This window comes from Cavia porcellus, unplaced genomic scaffold (assembly GCF_034190915.1).
Source record: "Cavia porcellus strain 051 isolate PalLab524CR breed Dunkin Hartley unplaced genomic scaffold, mCavPor4.1 scaffold_27, whole genome shotgun sequence".
NCBI classification, from domain to species: Eukaryota; Metazoa; Chordata; class Mammalia; order Rodentia; family Caviidae; genus Cavia; species Cavia porcellus.
Window position 1 is genome coordinate 1,543,710 of NW_026947510.1, and position 22,381 is coordinate 1,566,090.

The 22,381-nt window shown below is 42.9% G+C and overlaps 1 protein-coding gene across 6 annotated transcripts in view; it reads right to left on the bottom strand.

The window, feature by feature from the left end:
* Tspan11 (tetraspanin 11) overlaps positions 1 to 22,105 on the bottom strand; it is an 89,233-nt gene extending 67,128 nt beyond the window's left edge. For 2 of the 6 annotated variants that reach the window (XM_063237687.1, XM_063237688.1), the window contains exon 1: positions 21,830 to 22,105. In XM_063237687.1, coding sequence (XP_063093757.1) covers positions 21,830 to 22,064 — 235 coding nt within the window. In that variant the 5' untranslated portion in view covers positions 22,065 to 22,105. The remainder of the gene's footprint in view (positions 1 to 21,829) is intronic. The other 4 variants (XM_063237686.1, XM_063237685.1, XM_003463264.5 and 1 more) reach the window with 4 other exon arrangements.
* Between the last annotated feature and the right edge of the window lie 276 nt (positions 22,106 to 22,381).

Sequence of the window (22,381 nt, forward strand, 5' to 3'; positions counted from 1 at the left end):
AAGTGGTCATTCAGTGAGAACTGACATTATCCACGGGATCTGGTGAGTCTACAGGCACAAACCAAAAAGGGGCCCAGTGTTTTCCTTTTTTCTCTTCCTCTTTCCTCTCCTAAAGTCCCTTTCCCCTTCTCACTCTTTCCCTTCTCTCATCTACCAGGGAACTCCAATTCTATAACCACTCTTCTGATGTTAGCAGAGGACAGTGAGCCAGATGGTGGAGAGGGGTCAGTGGAACTGGGGGCTCAGGAAGTTTCTCATGGCTCTGGGGACAGTTCTGCCTCCATCTGGGATTGTCACACCTGGTTGCTGGTGCTGAGTGAAGTGGGACAAGAAAATAAAGTTGTGTCCAAGCTACTGTGTTGACGAAAGCTCACGTTTCTGCCAGCCCCGCACCCTCTGGCAAGGATCCCAGGGAAGTGGGAAGGGAAGCTGGTGTGTTTTCCACTGGGTATTAGGGAGAAGAATGAATGGCTGCTCCGGAGTCTGGGGTGGCTGGCCAGAACCCGGCCGTTTTTCTCTCTTCCTTGCCAGCAGCTCCAAGCTGTGCTGGGGAAAAGAAAGGAGACAAATATTCCCCTCTACTGGGCTACTCCCTAAAGACACACACCGTGGGGGTCTTGCCTGCAGGCTCATGGGGAAGCGCTCTATTTCGGCACTTTGCAGGTGTGGGCAGCACATCTGCCATGACCTCCCCAGGTCCTAGAACCACCTGTCCAGCCCTGCAGGTAGAGCTCTTCTGGGGCTCCTTCTCCAAGGTCAGCTTGCTTCCTTCCTTGACCTTGTTTTGTTTCTTAGCACAATTTTAGTCTTAAGTTTATCTCCCTGTGTGAAATGGTACATGTGCTTTTCAATCACTATGGCCAGAGGCATCTCCAGACTTTTAAACCGCTATGAGTTCTTTACATATGTTACAGGTCCCTAGATATAAAGACCTTTGGGGTGGGCTTCATTTTTTTTTTTTAAAAGTAAGACCCAGCTGTTGTGTATGACTTTTCTTGCCTTTCTGATCTATTGTAAAAGATGAAAAAAAAAGTTTTTGCATACTATGGTGGGAAATGGGACTCAATGCGTGGTAAAGGTTATTAGGCCTGGGACAAGGATGCTTATTCCACCAGGAGTGGTAGCACAAGCCTATAAACCCAGCACTGGGGAGGCTGAGGCAGGACTGCTGAGAGTTCAAGTCCAGCCTGGGCAACATAGTGATGCCTGGTCCCAAACAAAACAAAATAACCCTCACTCCTTCCTAAAAAAAGTTGCTTACTCTGGTTGTGACAACAATGGAACTGGCCAGTGTTGCCTGATCTGGGAGAGATTCCTGCATGACTGGCACGGACCCCTGGAATAGCCAGGACAGGAAATGGGGAGGCTGTGTGTGCTGCCCGACCTTGGCTTGGCTGTGTGGTCTGGGAGAGGTTAGGCAGCCGCAGCCAGGCCCCCGCAGAGCCGAGGCGAGCTGCTTGGGCAGTCTGATACAGGGACCTAAATAGAAGCCTGCAGTTTTCTCTGTTCTCCTTTTTTATTTCTTTCCAGAAGTATACAAGAGATCTTGAAGGTATGCAGTACCTCTTAAGTGATTATGGGTAACTCGATATCTGCCTCCCAAAATATCACCTTCAAGTTGTATTTTATAAAATTGAGACTGAGTTAAGAGGGAGAATTTAAAAAGCTGATTTTTCTCCGAAGGTAAACTGCAGAACAGAAAGGCAAGGCCTCAAATTTGGCTTTGTAATAAGGAGGATCCTTTGTAATAAGCAAAGATCCCATCTAGCAATCTACTGCTAGTCTCTCTCTCCTTTTGCCTCTGATTGGTTTGTAAGTCAATACAGTGTTAACTGACAGGGAAAAATGAGTTACTCTGAGAACTTGGGGTACTAAAGAGAATACTTTTATGACTTACATAATGAAAAGGAGTGCTAACCGATATTCTCTAGGGGACAATACTACGGAGTAGGCTACTTATAGCTGCAAACCAAAAGCCAAGAAAAAAAATCAGATTATAATTTAGCATAGCCAATACAGCTAAAACTGTACTCTGATTTAATGCAATTGTTTTGCATCGTACACGTTTGTTTTTCTGCCTGCTGATCTGTGTTTCAAACAATTTGGTTAAAGTATCTGCAGTTGTTTTGCTTAAGAAAAAAATTTTTTTCTGAGTTCACCATCACTTTATTTTTATTTTTGCTCTTAAAGGCCGTATTAAGGATTTCCACAAAAAACCACCAAATAGTTAAACAGATATTCAAGGGTTACTAGATTCATATAAAACATTAGAGAGTAAAAATAAAAATTGCCAGGCCCTGGGTTTGCATAAAGCTTAAAAATAATATCTTTAAAGTTTAGTAACAGAAAGATTAGGTTAATATGCATGTTTTGTGTATTAACTTTTTTGTTTAGTTTTGTTTTGAGACAGGGTCTCACTACGTACCTCAGACTGGCACTGAGCTCACTGTGTAGTCCAAACTGGCCTCAAATTTACGGCAATCCTCCTGCCCTCAGCCTGCCAAGTGCTGGATTACAGGCATGTACCACCATGCCTGGATGCGCATTAACTTTTAAGTATATGTTATCCCGTAAAATTTCTTTTTAGGTAGGTTTACAGACAAATGGACATGCATGATATTAGCCTGAATGCTTTTTGTCTGCATAGCTTAACAGTGAGGTAATTTAAATTGGTTAGATAATTGGTAATTTAAATTGGTAAGATAACAATAAAGATGCCTTTAAAGCTGGTAATGTTTGCCCAGGTTGTTTGTCAATCAAGATATTATCTTAAAACTTGATTTATAAGCCAGGTATAGTGGCTCATGCTTGTAATCCCAGCACTTGGGAGGCTGAGGCAGGAGGATCGTTTCGAGTTCGAGACCAGCCTAGGTTACAAAGTGAGCTCAAGGCCAGCCTGAACTGCACAGTGAGACCCTGTCTCAAAAAGACAAAAAAAAAAAAAATTGATTTATAAGTGTGTATTTTTTTGTGTAGAGTAACTTAGGCATTTTTCCTTGGTTATAGAGAATGTATTCCCTGTAATTAAGATCTAGTCTTATGTTAAAGACACACATAAAAGGCTTATTTTTTATGGAATATGTTATTTTTTCCAAGTACAACAATCTATACCTATTCATGCATTAAAATCTACATTTATTCAAATATAGCCATGCCATCTTCTTGTAGAACACTGTCATTATTCTCCAGATCCCAAATTCTGGTCTGAATTTCTTGTGACTCCACTTCCTGTAAAATCATTGGATTTAAGCTTTTGCGTCCAGCAATAGAGCTCTCCTTATGTGAGTGCTTCTTGTTCAGGGATCCTGCTCGGACTGTACTGGCAACACAGCTGTCAGCGATTTTACCCATGAATTCTCCCCTTGAGTCACGACCTCTTACAGGCTGGGCTTCACAAAGTGTCCATTAAACAAGTGTTAACTGAAGAATTACAAGACGAGAATAGCAACAAAAATGATGACAGTTAGGAAAGGTTGCCCATAGAAGCAACAACAACAAAAAAATTGCAGGCACCAAAATTTAGAAACCATTTATTTCACACAACTACATCAAGCACATCTGTACCCTGATTGGTCATTCCACATGTCTCAAATTTATCTCTTTACGTAAATGTTTACAAGTCCAAAGATGCTGGCTTGAGTATTTACAAATAATTATGTTATGCTATCATTTAAGTATTAATGTCAATTTGTTTATATTTAATTATATATTATATATTATTGTTTTATAGTTCAACACATCTGTCATGTGTTACAATAGACACACTAAATGCATCCATCTACCTGATAATCTTAACTGGGGCTTATTTTGGGGGTAGGGCTTATATCGGGAGCCTCCTAAAACATTATGCTAGGGCTTATTTTCCAATTAGATCTTATTTGGGGGAAATATGGTGCATGTATATGAATATATATGGTCTTAAAATGTTAAGCATACTATACTTTGCCTCTTATGAGTATCCCAAAATAGTTGTTAAAATGAGGAAATAAGTAAATATAAATGAGATTAATGTTTTTTAAATGTTCATAGCAACATCTGCATTATCAGTTGCTCAATATAAATTCAAAGATTAGTTTCTGAAGTTTATAAGGTAATATGGTGTATTAAATGTGTTCATATGTAAAGTTTAAGATTGCTTTCTTATGTATAATGAGTTAAATTTCTCATACAATTCTATATTAAAGTATTTTGAAACATTTTCCTTAATGGGGAGTGGGGCACTGGGCAAGGAAAACTGCCAGGCACAACTCCCTTCTGAGGCTGAAAAAGCAGCTTCCTGAACCAGGTGGCTCCTCCACTGATGGAAAGCTCTCTGGTTTCCCCAGAGTATGCCACACCCACAAATGTTGTTATTAAAATATTAAATTTAAATAAACCTATAAGTAAAAGTTTAAAGAGTTTTCTGTGTCTAATATATAAGATTTTCTTAAGGTTAAAATGCTGTTGGTTAGACTTGATTAAAAAATAAATATGTGTTTTATCAAAACAATTTCTTGGGCCAGGGATTTAGCTCAGTGGCATAAGCGCCTGTCTTGCATGTGCACGGTCGTGAGTTCAATCCCTGGTACCAAAAAAATTTCTTATGTTTCTTATTGTTACACTTTTGATTGGTTAAGAAGCTCAGTTTTACTATTCTGCTTAAATGGTTATGTTTTGATCTGCGCTGTTTCGCTGTTATGCCCTCTTTTTTCTCAATCTCCACTCCATTATTTACTTTTTTATTTTTATCCGTTTAATTAAAGGGAAAAAAATAGCAGGATATAATATAGTAACCCACTTTGACTTTCTATTATCTCGATTTGAAGCCCTGTATTACTCTCACCATCTTGTTTTTGACTGATGTTCCCCTATTCTGTTTTGCTGGATAGTATCAGGTTCGAAAGTTTAGGCATCAGCTGTGAAGATAATGAGATTCATTATAACGCCCATTCTCATTGACTTTTATCTACTTTTGAACACCTACAATGTCTCCAATGTTTTGGCTTTGTCGGTTTTGTTCTTTACTGTTTTGTTCAATTGTGTTATGACTAGTGATATGGGCAATTCTATTAGAGATAGCGGGAGGCATTATGGTAACCATTGTTGATCACCTTGTATTATGTTTTTATATTATCGATTATGTCCACCCTTTTGACTTGACCGATTCTGTTCTGTTATGTCTCATTTGGTTTTACTCTCTTCCAAAAAAGCAATAAGAATCGTGGGAGCAATGAAACCCAAAATGTGTAATAGTCATTGTACAAAAGAGAGGAAAAGAAAGTGCTCTAAACTATATAACTGCATGTATATTTAAGTGTATAAGATAGAAAATGATATCACAGAGTTTTATTGGATCATTGAACAGAACTGATTGCAGTATCATTGTTGGAATGTCCACTCTACAAGCTTTAATTTTGTGACTTGAACAGTTATTTCTAAGATGGCAATATGTAATCCATTAACTAATGATTTCCTACTGTTCATTTTTTTCTTCTGTAAATCTGTATAACTTGTACCCTTTCACTGTGTTTTTTTTTTTTCTTTTCTCCTTAAATAAAAAAAAAGTTGTAAAGAAGCTCAGTTTTAAAAGCTAAAAGATTAGTTAAATGGATGCTGGGCTAACTGTAAAGCATTTCTGACAGTTTATAATTGGTTAGATCAAACAATTATTGTCTTTGGCTATGCCGCATTCTATGCATAACTGAGATGTGTATATGTGAAGACAAAATATGCTGAGTCCAAGCCTTAAGAGTTATGGCAATGCAACAAAGGCAAGCCACGAGCCATCACAATCCCTGACTTGAAAGTGTACTAAAAGCTACTGTGATAAAATCAGCATGGTACTGGCAACAAAACAAAACAAAACAAAACAAAACAAAACAAAACAAAAAAACCAGACCTGAGGATCAGCGAAACAGATTAGAAGATTCAGACATTGGGGGCTGGGGATTTAGCTCAGCGGCATAAGCGCCTGCCTTGCAAGCAGGCAGTCATGAGTTCGATCCCTGGTACCGATAAAAATGAAAAAGACAAAAAAAAAAAAAAAAAAAAAGAAGATTCAGACACAACTACAAAGATACTCAGATACCTTATCTTTGACAGAGGGGCCAAGTATGTTCTCTGGAAGAAAAACAGCCTCTTTAATAAAGGGTGCTGGAAAAATGGGTTTTCCACATGCAGAAGACTAAAACTAGATCCATGTCTATCACTATGCACTAAAATAAAAATGGGTCAAAGATCTAAATATTAAAACAGAAACACTAAATCTACTAGAAGATAAGGTAGGCCATAATCCCGAGGACATGGGAGTAGGCAAAGAGTTCATTACAAAGCACAAACTTCATGGGAAGTGCTTCAAATACTCAACAACTCGGATCTCATCTTATTAAAAAGTTGTTGCACATCAAAAGAAATCACCAAGAGAGTGAAAAGAAAATCCACAGAGTGGGAAAAAATTTTAGCCAATTGTCCCTCAGACAAAGGACTTATATCCAGAACATATAAATAATTGAAAAATGTCAAGTCCTCCAAATTCAAAGACCCAGTCCAAAAATGGGCATCTGGGATGAATATACACTTCTGGATGAAGAAATATGAATGTCAAATAAATATATGAAGAAATGTACAACATCACTGGTCATTTGAGAAATGCAAATTAAAACAACATTGAGATTTCATCTCTCTCCAGAAAGAATGGCTGTCATTAAGAAATCAACCAAGAGCAGTGGGGAAAAGGGAACCTTTGTCCACTGTTGGTGGGAGTGCAGACTTGTACAGACACTGTGGAAATTCGTGTGGAGAATCCTCAAAAAAATTAGGACTGGAGGTCCCATTTAATACAACTATTCCCCTTCTGGGTATTTTCCCAGAAGAACTGAAGACATTATGTCTCAACAGTATATGTGCACCCAGATATATAGCAGCACAATTTATAACAGCTAAATCTTGGAAACAACCCAAATGCCCATCAACTGAGGAAAGGATAAAAATGAAGTGGTATTTTTACACAGTGGAGTAATATTCAGCTATAAAGAAGGATAAATTTGAGGCTTTTATAGGTAAATGGCTGCAACTAGAGACCATAGACCTAAGTGAAATAAATCAGACTCTCATGTGTAAATATCATATTGTCTCTTGAGTGCAAATAAAAAAAGAGTACATAAGATCCAAAATGTGCAATACATATTGTGAAAATGAAAGAGAAAGAAAGTGCTCAAAAGGAAAGAGCAAAAGGAAAGATAAAGAAGGGAAAAAGGGGGAAAATATTATATATATATATATATATACACACAAATGTATACACATATATGTGTATATGTAAGTATATACAAGATAGATAACTACACCACCAAGAAACAACCAACAGAGTGAAGAGGCAACTCACAGAGTTGGAAATTTTTTTTTCCATCTGGTCCTCAAAGGACTAATATCTAGAATATATAAAGAACTCAAAAAAAAGACACCCCAAATTTAAAGATCCAATCCCAAACTGAGCATCCTAAATAAAGAAACAAACACATAGGTGGGTGTGGGGGTACACACCTGTAATCTCAGCACTCAGGAGGCTGAGGTGTGAGGATTGTTGCAAGTTTGAGACCAGCCTAACTCATCAAAGAGAACAATTTGTGTTTTCATTGTCTGATTGATTGTTTTTATGCCTAAATCTTGTAATCTGAACAACTACTTTCAAGATAGCAATATGCAATATGTTACCTAGTGTTAATTTCCTAGTTTTTGGAAATTTTGTATCTTTTTTTTTTTGCTCTGTTTTTAAAATAAAAAGAGTTAAAGCCAGACAAGTATAATGCATGCAAGGTAACCAATAGGTACTGTCTTTTATATATTGTATGTTCACCTTAAAACATACAATTAAATTGTTTGACATTTCTTTAAATTCGATCCTGTCATTTAAAACTTGATCTAAATCTACTGGCTTTGACTAAACAAGCATTGTGTTACTGTATAAATGAGATACAGTTGTATGCTGGATAACAGGTCTGTTTAGTAGTAACACAATTTCTTAAACTTGTAAGAAATCTACAAGTATATTTTAAGTCTTGTCAATGCAGTCACATAATGTGAACTTATTAAATGAATCTAATTTTTGCCTTAAGAGTAAAAATGAAGTTTGTATATGTAAAAGAGTTCTATATAGTTTTGATGCTAATTATTGTTTACTCTTAATATATCAAATGCATTTATATTCCCCAAGTGAAGGAAGTAAAAGACCTTAACATTGAAAACTACAGTACTCTGGAAAAGGAGATAGAAGAGGATGTCAGAAAATGGAAAGATAATTCTTGCCCTTGGGTGGGAAGACCCAATATAGTAGAAATGGCCATACTTCTAAAATTATCATACAGATTTAATGTAATCCCAATAAAAATAGCAACACCATACCTCACAGATCTAGAGAAAACATTTCTAAAATCCACTTAGTACCAGAAGAAATCTAAAATAACAAAAGCAATTCTGTGCAATGATCTCTGACTTGAAATTGTACTATAAAGCTACAATGATAAAAACAGTATGGTACAAAACAAAACAACAACAACAATTTAAAAAAAATCCAAATAACAGACTCAAGGATAAATGTAACATATTAGAAGATGTAGAAACAACTCTGAATGTATTCTGCCAACTTATCTCTGACAAAGAAGCCAAACACCTTCACTGGAAAAAAAATAGATTCCTTAAATAAATAGTGCTGGAAAAAACTGGCTTTCCACATGTTGAAGAGTACAACTATACCCATATCTCTCACTATGCACTAAAGTAAAATAGAAATGGATCAATATCTAAATATTAATATAGACACACTACATCTACTGGAAAATAGAATAGGTAGAACTCTTGAAGAGATTGGTGCAAGCAAAGACTTTATGAACAAAACTCTGTCCACAGAAAATATTACAAAGAATCATCAACTGGAATCTCATTTTATTAAAAATATTCTGCACAACAAAAAAAACCACCAACAGAGATGGAAAATTTTTTTCCATCTGGTCCTCAAAGGATTAATATCTAGAATATATAAAGAACTCAGAAAAAGGACACCCAAATTTAAAGATCCAATTCAAAACTGAGCATCCTAAATAAAGAAACAAACACATAGGTGGGTGTGGTGGTACACACCTGTAATCTCAGCACTCAGGAGGCTGAGGTGTGAGGATTGTTGCAAGTTTGAGACCAGCCTTGGCTACACAGTGAGCTCAAGGCCAGCCTGAACTGCATAGTGAGGTCTTGTCTTAACAAACAAACAAAGTAGAAACAGCAAATAAATATACAAAAAATGTTCAGCATCACTAGGCATTTGAGGGATGCAAATTAGAACAATGCTGAGATTTCATCTCACTCCGGAAAGAAAGGCGGTAATCATGTTCTTTTTACTGTGATGAAATACACGTAACATAAATCTACCACAATAACCACTTAAAAGTGTCCAGTTCAGCAGCATGAACTATGTTCATGACATTGTGAAATCATTTAGTCATCCCAAATGGAAACTTCATGTCCATTAAGCAGTCCTTCCCCTGTCTCCTCCCTCTAGCTCTGGAAACCAAGAATCTGTTTTCTGTCTCTAAGAATCTGTCTAGCCTTAACACTTCCTATCAATGGAATCATACAATATATGGTCATTGGTGACTGATTTTTCTTATGTAACAATGTTTTAAAGGCTCATTCACATTCTAGCATGCATCTTTACTTCATTCTTATTTATAGCTGAATAATATACCATTGTAGGCACCTGTACCTCCTGCTTATCCATCTCCCCCTCATTTTGGTGCTGGGATAGAACCCAGTGCCTCAAGCACACTAGTTAAGCATTTTACCACTGAGCTACCTCCCAGCCCTCCATTCTTTATCGGCATTTGGGTTATTCCTGCTTTTTGGTTATTATGGAAGTGAACTTGCTCCCAACATTCATGTATAAATTTGTGTTTGGACTCCTCTGGGTAATACTGTTTGGAATGGAATTGTTAGGTCATATGGGGCTCACCTGTTTTTTTGATTATGGTGTTTGCGGGGGCCAGTGGGCTCCCCCACCAGGCAACAGCAAGAGCAGCTGCTTTGGGTCATGGAACCTGCAGGCCTGTTCCTTTGGGCTGTGGTTCAGTAGCTATCTGTACAGATGATGGAAATAACAATGATGGTGTGAGTAGCTCTCACAGGACCCCTGAGCAGAGGAGGAAACTTACCCAAGGACACCTAACCTTGTCCAAAATACAAATCCACCTTCTGAGCCACTCTCTGGCCCTGGCATGGTGACAGCCAAGCATGGGCTCCTGGTGTCTGCCTCCAAGAACATGTGATGGTTTGCTTGCTGAGGGTGGCTGCTTCCCAGCTCTGTCACTGCCTCAGGCCTCCCTGATTTGGGCCCAGCTCCCACTCAATCCTGAGAATCACCTCTGCCCAGGAGACCCAGCACAGCCAGCTCTGCTCTAAGCCCTTGGCTTGGTCCACGGGGACTGGGACTAATCGCTGCTTATTTTCCTAAGATAATTCTTGAATGTTTAGCCTTTGCCATGGTGTCCTAGACCCCATACTCAGTCAAGGGACACAGGCCTGGATCTGTGCTTTAGACCTTGGGATATGAGACTCCGTGATCACCAAGGTGGACACCATTCCTACTATAGGAAGCTCCAGAAGAAGAAGGTACAGAATGGAAACGTCAGGTCCAGGTCTGCCCACCATCTATTACAGCTCTGTAGAAATTCAGGAGGGCTAGGAGGGCTGGGGGACCATGATCCGAGAGCCAATATCCACACTCTCTAGGGAGCCAGGCTCAAATGAATACTTTGGGCCTAGAGGCTTTGCAAGCTTGGATTTAGGATGCTGGCTGAGGACTGCAGGGCAGCTCTGTTTGTGAGGGTCAGGAGAGGTAGATGAGTGGCTCTTGGAAGCAGTCTAGAGCATGCAGGAGCCACAGGCAGGATCCCCAGCAGAGTGTGAACTCCCTGGGCAACCCTTTCCCCAGGTCCACAGCTGCAGCCACCTGCATAACCAGAACTGCAAACCGAGGCTGGCTGGGGCCTGCCCACTGGCTTCTGGAAGCGGTCCCCTGTGGGTGGCTAGCATGCCGTTTTGAGTGTGGTAGGAGGCCGGTTCTCCTTCTCTTCTGTCCTGCTGCGAGGAAGAGGGATCTGCAAGGGTAAACATCAACATGCGCCTGGTTCTCTGATCTTTGCTTTGGATTGGGCCACCACTTATACAGCGGGAAAGCCAATGTCACCCTTACCAGCAGCTAGACTTTCGGTAGGTCATTCTAACCTACTGTGCCAGTGTCCTACTCAGTGGACACAGGAAGACAATGACCAAGATAGTAATCGTGATGGCCTCAGCCTGTGGCTGGTGGCCGTGCACCCGTTCACTCCCCACTGCAGCAGCAGCAAAAGGGCGAGGGACAGTAGTGGTTTGTATGCTGCGGCCCTGGCAGGGAGCGGCCAGGCTGGCAGGGCTTGCTCTGCAGTGGGAGCAGGGGCTGTCCCCACAAAGCCCTCATTATGATACATGTTATTTCGTGCTTAAATGCATTTAAAACCTGCTCACTGGGATCAGACAGCACAGGCATCCCTTCTAATCGGGAAAAGGCACAAATATAAAACTCATCTCCTTTCCCAGACAGGAAGATTTGTACAATTTCTCATTTGCTTTCAGAATAGTACCTGTATTGTCTCTGGAACAAGATACCATGGCTCAGTCATAATCCTAAAAAAGTCATTCCTTCATGGAGGTCAAACTTGAAGGGGAGGCAGCTGGAAATGGCATAAAATAATGTTACCACCGATGCACTGGAGTCCCATAGGTCTTGGGAGATCCCCAAAGAGGTGTGTGATTCTCTCACACAATGAAGTTAAGAATCAGCGCTATGCAGCCCTTTCTTTTGAGGGCAGGCTGTTGGGTTCTGAACCATCAATTCCCAAAAGAGGGACCATGTCTTAGGTATGGACTCAGAGGTAGGCCCAGGGATCCATCAGCAGCACAGCTGCAGCAGAGCCAGTTATTCTAAGTGTCCAGACTCTTGGCTTACATTGCTGTCCACCCAGTCATGTGAACTGACAGTGTATGCCCAGCAGATGCACCTGAATTTAAATGTCAGTGTTCACTTTGGGACCTGGATATGAATCTATTAGGGCTTAAATATGTGAATCATTGAAAAGACTTTGGAAATTGTTAAGCTCCCTGATAAATAAACCATGCCTCTCCCTCTCAAGTCAGTGAAAACATTTCCTAGGGATGTAAGGACTCATTTGGAAAGAATAGAGTCCTCCTTGCGGGTGGTATAAGAACACATATACTTGTCTTTTTAAAAAGAAACTTGACCTTTATGGCAAAGAAATAATGTACTTACATGGCAACTAGCCAACTACTCTCATACTGTTAACCTAATTCTTGTCCAAGAGAAGGAAGAACTCTGGTTGCATGAATTGTAGGACAGAATGCTATAGAAATGATTTGGCCTCAGAATACCCTAGCCAGTGTCCAGATTTGTTCTCTAATAATGTATCAATCACATCATTATCACACTATCATCATCTACCCATTTTTTCCAAGGTTTAGAAACTTCTACATGTCCTTAGTGTAGAAGAAACCTTAAGTATCAGTCTCCAATCATATTTTGGTCAGAGAAACTCAGAGTGTAGGTATCACATCTCCATTCTCAAACTGATCAAATCCAGGAAGGGCTGGGGTTCATCTCTCTGGTTCTTAGCACGTCCTCCTTGTTTGGGAAGATTGAAGACTCACTGTGCAACCCCCAGTACCCTGATGGCTGAGCTTCCAATACTGCTGGTGTAGCCAAGGTTATTAATACTGGGACCTCAAGAGCTAAAGAGTACACAGTGCTTTGGAGATCGGAGGCCCTGAAAAGGGATGCTTTATTATCATTGATGGGATAGTCATATGTAGCATTTTAGAAACTATTAATTTCTAAAGTGAGGAAGGAAGAATTGAAAGACTCAGTCAGCTTGGTTGGTAGTAACTGCAACTCTGGACAACCAGGATAGAATATCTTTGGCTGTACCATGTACCTCTAGTCCTTGAATTCTTTCTCAGCTGGGCAAACCAGCAATCTAACTTTGTGAGCTCATAAGCTTAACCAGGTTAGATGTACTGCGATGCAGTGCCATGCCCAAGGCCAAACGCAAGCCTCTCCACGTCTCCCCTCACAGGTCTCCAGGCCAGACCTCCCTGGGTCTGAATCTGGATCCTTTCATTTGTCAGTTACGGAACTGAGAAACAATTTTCATATTTTTGTGCCTCAACAGCCACAACTATAACATGGGATATTACAGGAGATGTAGGGCTGGGATGATTATAGGAGATAATTCATGCTAAAACCTGATGAAGTGCACCTGGACCATGGTAGGCCTTTAACAGGTCATGATTTCTATTACACTGATATAAATACCCCACATGCTACATTACTGGAGGGCAGGAGATTGAAACTAAGTACTCTGTGGGAATCTGTCCTTCCTAAATGGGGAGAAGGAGTACAACCCCTCACACACGTATCAGTTGTAGGGTGAAATTTTACAGTCACGCTCTGCTACTTCCTGGGTATGTATAATATTTATTTAAATTATTTCAGTGTTGCTTGAAATTCTCCATTCACCCAGTGGGCACTTTCTGTAAGTTAGTGTTCTGAAAGATGTATGTAACAGTGGAAAATAGAGCCCAAATCTAAAATTTTAAAAATGACCTTTTGGGGGAGGAATTTGTTGTGTGCTGGGAGTACTCTAGTCCCAAATTCTGGCTCTTGCAGTTGCTTCACCCCCCCCCACCCAGGGCCTCAGGTAGACACAGATAACAGTCACAGTTGGGCCTTGCCAACCCCTTGCCTGCCTCTGCCCCTCCTCCTGACGGAATGCAGATTCCTGGGCCTGGCCTGAGAGTTCCTAAGCCAGCAAATTCTGTATTTGCAATGAGCTGAAGGATGTTGATGCTGCTGAAAACCCTCCTATCTTTGGGACCAGCTGCTTGGGGCAGTGCCTTTCAGCATTAGGTGAACACTCAAACCATCTGAGGACTGAAAAGAATCATTTCTAGGCTGCAGCCCCTGGGAATTAAATTAGGGTTAAACTGGGATCTCAAATGCTGATATTTGGAGAGACCGTCTTGGCATCACCTTGTGGCTGATCATCCCAGGTAAGCTACACAGATGAGAGATCAGCAAAGCTTTTTTGGTTTTGTTTTGTAAAGGACTAGTTGGTATATATTTTAAGATTTGTGGGCCACAAACATCTCTACTGCATATTTTTGGTTTCTTCCCGTTTGTTCCAATCCTTTAAATATATAAAAATGACTTTCAGCCTGCAGGCCATAAGAAAACAGTTTGAAGCCTCCTGCAGAACTTGTATCAGCCAATCATGCCACTACCCAATTTAATGATAAAAATAGCAATTTAAAATTAGCAGTTTTTGTACAATGAATTAAAACCAAGGCGGAGTGCAGAGCAAGTTAATAACAAAACCAGAAGGACAGGGAAGTGTGGCTTCTCTCCTCTGAACTTTTCTGACACAGTTCTCCTTTCTACTTTATACAGTGGGGTTTTCTGCTGTCGCTGCTAAACGAGTGCTTGCTCTTACTTGCTTAAGAACTTTACATTTCCTGCCAAGTTCAAAGTCCTTTGCAGAGCTGTTGCAAAGTGTCAATTGTCTTCTTAATATTTCTCTCTGAGCACTTGCAGTCTTAACTTCTGTACTCATCCTCTCTCCCCCTACACGGAGAAGCCTCTCTTCTGGAAGGCCCGGCTTTAGCCTCTGCGTGCACAGAGCTCCTCTGAGTGCAGTCGCAGGATACATTCGCATACATGTGCTCTCCTTTGTGCCTCCCTCTGTCCAGCTGAAAGAGCGTTTCCTTGGCAACTAAAATATTTTCCCCCTTATCCCAGCTTGTCTGCTCAGCTTTGCTATAGAAACGATAAGGCCTGAAACAGCCAGCAAGCAGCCTTGAACAGGAGTACCCTTGAACCCCAGGGAGAGTTCAAGGGTACTCCTGCTTTGCTTTTTTGGGGGAGTGAAGGAAAGGAAGGGGGATTGAACTCAGGGCCTTTGCACTAAGCTGCATTTTGAGCCCTTAGTAAAACAATTTTTTTTGAGACAGATTATCCCTAAGTCCCTAAATTACCCAGGATGAGCTAGGCCTTGCATCCTCTTGCCTCAGCCTCCCAGAAAGCTAGGATTACAGGTATGTGGCAACACGCCTTGCTGAGGTTTGCTTTTTCAATGTTCTATACCTCTGACAAAATGGACAATCCTCAGTCCCACTCCTATTCTTTTTTTTTTTTTTTTAATTCTGAGTCTTTTAGACAAATTGGAATCTGTTAGTAAAGGACCTAAGGCAACCTCTTAAAAATGTAAATGAGGAAATTGGAAGAGTGGAGACCTGAATACAGAAATGGAAACCTGCCATTTTCCAAAGATACAAATGACTAACTCACATCCTAGAGCACTTGAATGACCCAGCCACTAAAAGGATTTGTTCTGCCTTAGCTGGCTGCCATCCAAAAATGTGACCAAAATACAAGGCCAGGGACCAGGCCAGGTGGCCTCATGGGCATGTGACCTGCAAGGGCTCAGAGCGTGGCTCTCAGAAAGGCCCTGTGCTTGTTTTAATCATTTATTGTGGGCGTCTTGAAATCCTTTAGGATTTCGTCTTTGAACTTGTGCTTGTAAGTCCAGGCCCAGGACCTGGGACATGCGTGTGAGCAGAGGAGATGTGCACCACGCAGGTGCCGTCAGGCTTCAGAGTTTCCAGGCCAGTACTTGGTAATGTGCGACAGAATCAACGGGTCCGGAGGGGCTGTGCTCCATGTGGAAACCAGAGCTCGGCCCCAATGCAAAAGCAAGCTGCCCATCCTGAGAAACAGGTTAGACAGTCTGTCCTTTCTTGTTTGTGTTTCTTCATGCAGTGTCCCATAACTGAAATAGGAAAGGCAGGTGACAGAGGAAGAAAAGCAGAGGGACATACACAGTTCCAAGTTCCTTTCCTTCTTGCTGGCTAGAGGCAGAGAGCTAGTAGGTATTTTTGCAGCAGGCAGGGACCTAGAACAGCGGGCTCAGGGTCTTGCATCTTTACGCTGTACTTGTAAGATCAAAACACAGCACATACAGCCTGTGAAATGGGAATCTTGTGGTGGTGGTGAGCGTATCTATGAGTTAAATGCTTGATTCTTTTCCTTTTAAGCCAGCACCACACAACATAAAGATGAATGGTAAAAGTCATGCTAAGTTGGGGCTGGGGATTTAGCTCAGCGGCAAGAGCACCTGCCTTGCAAGCAGGCAGTCTTGAGTTCGATCCCCGGTACCGATAAAAAGGAAAAAGACAGAAAAAAAAAAAAAAAAGTCACGCTAAGTCTTTACTTAGAATGTCATTGATCATTAACAAATAAGAACAGCTTGACAAGTTCTAAGAGAGCACAGAAAACGCTATATTTCAGTGCTTGGGTGGGCAGCACCTCCTGAGTTATGAAGTGGAGTCCCACATTTCTCATTGTCTTCTGGGTCCTACGAGCCATTTAGTTGGCCCCAGTAGAGGAATTTTCCTTCAGACAGAATCTTGATGAGGATGCCAGCTCCTTTCTTAAGAGCCATTTGTGAACACTTACTGAATGTTTCCTGTTTACCAAGCTCTGTGCTAATTGCTAGAGATAAAAAGCCAGAAACCTAATGCAATCCACATGTGTGGCAAAGAATAGAATTCTAAAATCAAGGACTAGACAGTGATTTCCAAATGTCCAAAGTCCAGTGCTTTTCTATAATATTTCAAGAATACTTCTACTCTGACCTCTATCTGCCAAAAGTCCTCCTAGTCCAGCTATCATACACACCACAGGAATAAACAGAATGATATAATTTTTTTATTTTTGAAATTTATTTCAGAACTCAGATAAACCAGATACCACCAGCCCACTTTTGTCCCTTGTTGAGCCCTTTAAACATACTAGTTTCTATTAGTAAAATACCTGCACAGATGTTTTAAAAATGCAATTGATATAAAGCAGAATGTTAAGACAGTGAATAGTAAAATTAAACCATTAGTTATACAGTCTTTGATTCATTTTTTTAAGGTAGAAAAACAAATATTTCATGTGTGTTGAAAGTTGGCTGATAAAAGTCTTTAAAGACATGAAGTCCATGTTGGAAGGAAAAACGGAATGAAGGAAGGAAGGGAGAAAGGAAGGAAGGGAGGAAAGATCACTAAGCTGGGATGAGGCTTAGATTCACTGTGGGGTGACCCCACACCCATCAAAGAAGGAATCCTGCTCACTGGCTCAAAAGGAAGGAAACCACCAGTGTGATTTTTCTTCACTTTTTCTGACCTTCTGTAAAACTGCAGTTCTTAGGATTTACAACAGTGATCTCTAATTGTTGAAGAATGGCCATTTGCTTACTCAGGGGTCAGTGGGAAAGGCAGAATGAGGCTGCAGGGTGCAGCTGCATTCCCCTATGTCCATGCTCCAGGGCTGTCTGGAAAGGCACCCCAGGGAGACACAGGGATTTGGGCTGGCACCCCAGGAGACCACAGACCCTCTCACCACCCACCAGGAGAGAGGTGTGTGAGATGCAGCAGAACAGCAGTCACACTTCACACCCCTCAGCATCAAGAGTCCTTTACCACAATCACCAGATGTTTGGGGAACACTTGGATGTTCTGCACCTTGCTGCAGAAACTGAAACCAAAACCCAGCCCTCATGGATCCATGCATGCGCTAGGAGTTAAAAGATCGTTTCCTGTACTTGCAGATGGAGAAACCGAAGCTTTAGCAAGGTCACCTAACACACTCAACATCACGTGGAGCGGAAGGGCCAGAGCCAGGACGCACAGCTGGACTGGATCGGCTGCCCACACAGGCAGCCTCCGCTGCTCATGTTTTCTCCTTCCCTGAGTTCCAGCTGTGGCTTGGGTGCATGCCACAAAGCCTGAGCTCAGCTGTTTTTTCTTCTATTCCTGACACGGAGCTTGGTCTCAACACGTAGAGCTCAATGGCATGTATGGTCTTTAGGTATTTCTCAGGAAGTTGGAAGTTCAAAGCTCATCACAGGAATTGTGTTTAGACTGTCCATCCCTTCCCATCTCTATCTGTACTGTGTGCCATCCCGAGGGATAAATCTGCTGATCCTGGGAACCCACAAGAATGTGCACAGGAGGGTCACATTCCAGAAGCAAAGTTGGCCATCCTTAGGAGTCAACAGAAGACTCCGTTTTTTACTCTTGTCCCTTCTCTCCACTTTGTATGGTTTCTCACCTCACCATCCCGCAGAGTTAAGCCACCTACTTCTCCATTGTGGGTGTCTTGGTCATTTTTCTCATCATTGCCACAAAACACTGACATGTGCAACCTAAAGGAAGGGAGGTCTATTTTGGTTCCCAGTAACAGTCCCTGGTCAGCATGGCAGAGGGGCAAGGCGCAGCAAGGTTGGTTACATCAGGGGAGCCAGGAAACAGAGGAAGAGGGAGACTAGGAGGGGAAAAAACACTTCCAGATCACACCCTCAATGACCCGCCTCCTAACAGGAAGTCAGCAATCCTGCTCCTGACATATTCAATCACCTTCCAAAAGCCTCTCTTCTGAGCCCATGAGGCTTTTGGGGATATTCTTGATCTAAACCAGAATAGTGAGGATGACCTTTAGTGCTATTCTTCTGGAGTTTAGCAAAAGCAGCAGTAAACATATGCTCTGCCAAAAAGCTGGGCACAGGCTGGACACAGCAGTTGCCTGCTGCCATTTGCAAATGTATTTATAGGAAGAGACAGCATGAGAGAATGTTTCACAGAGAGGTCAGCCTGGGAACCTCAGAAAGCTGCTGTAAGTACAGGTCGGGTCGGTGCCACCATGTGGCTGGCTTCTGGGCTTAGTTATTGCTCAGGGAAGAGTTTGTCCCTATGCCAAGTATTTAAGAAAGATTATGCTGACAGGCATCTACTGAGTAACTGGACAGTTTGCCTGGCAACACAGTCAAGTGCGGACAATGACAGACACAGCCACTGTGGCTTTTTGTCCGATCTTAGTGCTTCCCCTGTCCAGTGCCGGCCTCACATGGCCCAGAGTCCCCACATGCCCTTGTTACGTTGTGTGCAGTCATTTTCATATCGACTTGGAGCCAAAGGTCAGAGAATGGAACTGAGTGTACTAAACAACCACAAGACAAATTCCATGGCTGAGTAGAAATGATTTCAGAATCTGAGTTTGGGGTCTGAACCAAGGTAGGAAATACAGCAAGGACGAGAGAATAACAGAAACTCGTGGGACCAAAAATGAGAAACTTGACAGATCAGGTGACTATGTCAAAATATCAGAAACCAAAAGATAAAGGTCACTCTGTGTCCCTCAAGACCTCTAGGTATGTGCAAACCTAAGATTACAGGGCTCCAGCCTGAGTCCATCCTCATTTAATCCAATTGTGGATTAAACTACCCTCCTCTCCACTGTGGGCTTTGGACAGCAGGACACTTCCTTTAAAAATTTGTCTGGTCAAAAATTCCCCATCCCAGGGGGTGGGTGGACTAGGTCAGGTCCTCAGCTGGTCCGCGACTCCTGTCAGTCCCCAACTACATACCCTCTCATAACCCTGGGACCTTAAGAGACCCAGCACCAGGCCCTGGGGACAGTGTGATCTCATTTCATTAGCCGACTCCTGCCCTGTGGAGTGGACTTTCACTTATTTTGCTCATTCTTGTTGCTCCTTCTAAGTAAATCTTACTCTTGCTAGTTTTTCTGATTATCCTGTTATTGTTAGGACACTAAGAACCAAGAATCAACTTCCTTAAGACCCCTTTCTCCTTCCAATAATGAACCCCATGCAGGTCTTGCTGGAGTGTGAAGGAGGTACAACGTCCAGATGCAAACCCATCATTTCGACATGGAGTTGAAAATGTGCCTGTAGGTCCTCTGATATAATGGCTTTCTAGTTTTATTTTGGTAGAACTCTCCTCAGAGGAAATCCTATCTGGAGGCTGATGGGTAACTTAAATGGACTCTGAACTGTTGGTCCCCTGTTGTGGGATTTAAAGCTCCAAGGAGCACAATTAAAAAAACATGCAGGTCTCCTCCTCTTTTTGAGTTACTCAGTCACAGGACTATATTTCTTTAGCATTTACTATGTTGGTGCTGAGAACCAGAAGTGAGGTGGTTACTTTAGGTGTGGAGTCAGGAAAGGTACTGAGGGAATGGACGGTTCATAAGCTGAGATCAGAATGATAATCTGGAGATACCCTGATTTTAACTAATGAGGGGACAGACTTTCCGCAGGACACAGCAGGCAGAAAGTTCTGATGGTACCCGACCCTAGCTTTTTCGGATCTCTTGGCCAGGCTCTTTCCTGCCATAAGCACTTACTAAAAACTACTGTGTGCAGAAAAGTCTCTCTGACAACCAAAAGTGAGAAGCTACCAGCCATGAGTTGGCATTGGCGCTATCTTCATGTGAGTCTTGACACTCTTTAGTCTGCCTCAGCCTGGTCCAGGGCCAGCCCTGGCTTTGAAGCTCTGAATCTCAAAAGACAGAAGTGTTACTTGCATACTCTAGATCTGTGACTTTGGTCTGGCAAGCTTCTTTACCTCCTATCTTTCAGGATGCAAACTCTTGAGAGAGCTCTTTACTGCTTCATTTGCTGGCCTAGATGTAAAAGCAAGATACTGGCTATGAAGCCCTGGTTCATCTGGAAAGTCCAGGTGCCCTGGGTGATTTAAAGAACATCAATGACAGTTTTCTCTTCGTGCTGCAGAAGACATTTGCACAAAACCTAAGGAAACCTCCCAGGCCTATGAGGAATTTCTGCACCACCAGTCCAAAAACATGCACTCCTGTCTGTCGAGTGTCACGTGGCATAGTATGCAAATGGCTCTCTCTACCACCCAAACAGCTCCAGGCCACCAGCCCTCCTCAGACCCCTGGTGTACACCTGTGTGCCCAGCAGCGCCCTTGTAAGCCCAGGAGACTTATGGCCCCAAAGGGCCGAGGCATTTACCAGTTTGTGTCTCCAGCTGCCCCGGAGAAAAGCAGGACCGCGGTTATTGGTCCCACCATGCACACAAAAACAGTGGGTTGAGGCCCAGGAACAGTGCTGGGACTCCATAATGACCACTAAGTTCTGATCCAAACTCAGGTCTCCAGATGCCAAAAACTGCTTTTGATTACAGTCCACATACACATAAATTAGACACAAAGTTTTCTACCCTTCCAAACAGTACCACCATTCCCTCCCCTCCACCTCCACTCTCCACTGAGGAGTGCATTTAGGAGTTTTCCAGAGCTCTCTTCTTTCCATACCCATATGTGAAGTTGTTGGAGACGTCTGGACACGCTTTCTTGCACAGTCAGCAGTCTAGACCCGAGTCCAGATGCTGTCCTGCCTTGCCCTCCCTTTCCTGTTTTCCAGCCAATTCACACGCATGAGCGCTGGACACAGCTGGGGGGATCATCCACCCAGAACCTTCCACACACTCGCTCTTTCCTGCCGTATGCACAGGGACAGGGCCTGTGGCGCTTGTTTCCCCTGGTACACAGCCCCACAGGCTGGCCGAGCAGTGGCCAGCATTTCTTGGACACTGTTTTAGAAGGGATACCACCCACAAGAAGCAGCTCTGGGCAGTGGCTGGGCCAGTGCATACGAGGCAGCTCCTGGGACTCGGGGAGGACAAAGCAAGAAACATCTTGAGCAAGAACAGTCACACCAAGCTGGACAGCACAAAGGCCGTTGCTCTGTTCCCCACATAAGTGCAGAATGGCAGGCCGGGCTGCTCAGTCGCGGACGCGCTGCCTTGCACCAGGGCACATCCTCGCGCGCGCAAACCACCACACTTCCCGGGGTGCCTGCCCGGTTCCCTGCCCCATGCTCTCACTTACCGGCCGGCACAGCAAGCAGCAAAGAGCCGGAGCCAGGAACGCTGGGCTGGGGCTGGGCCTGGGGCTGGGGCTGAGCAGACACCGCCCACCGCCCGCGGGCCGCGCCCCTTCCCGCCTGCCGAGGCGGGATGGGGCGGGGGAGCGCAGCCCCGAGCCCACATCTTCCTGCCGCCGCCGCTGAGTTGAGTGGGCTCTTTTGGAGCTGCCGAGGTGCTCTGCTCATCCCTCCATGCATCTCCCCTGATTTTTCATTTCTGGGGCCCAGACTGGAGCAGGAAAAAAAAAAAAGGAAAGAAAAAGAAAGAAAAGATAGCAGAGTCCAAGTCCCTCCCGGGAGGGGGTGCCTCCTGTGTCCCGTAACCTCGTGCTTTCCTGCTCCTTCGGAGGAGCTGTGGTGAGCAAATTATCCATTTACCACCTTGCTGGGTTAGGGGAGTCGCTGAGGCAGGGAAAACCACAGTCACTGGCTACTGAGGATCCCAGGTCCTAGGTATCCCAGGGGCTGCTAGGAAAGGGTTAACAGGAGTCCTAAGAGGTGCTCCAGTTTGTCCC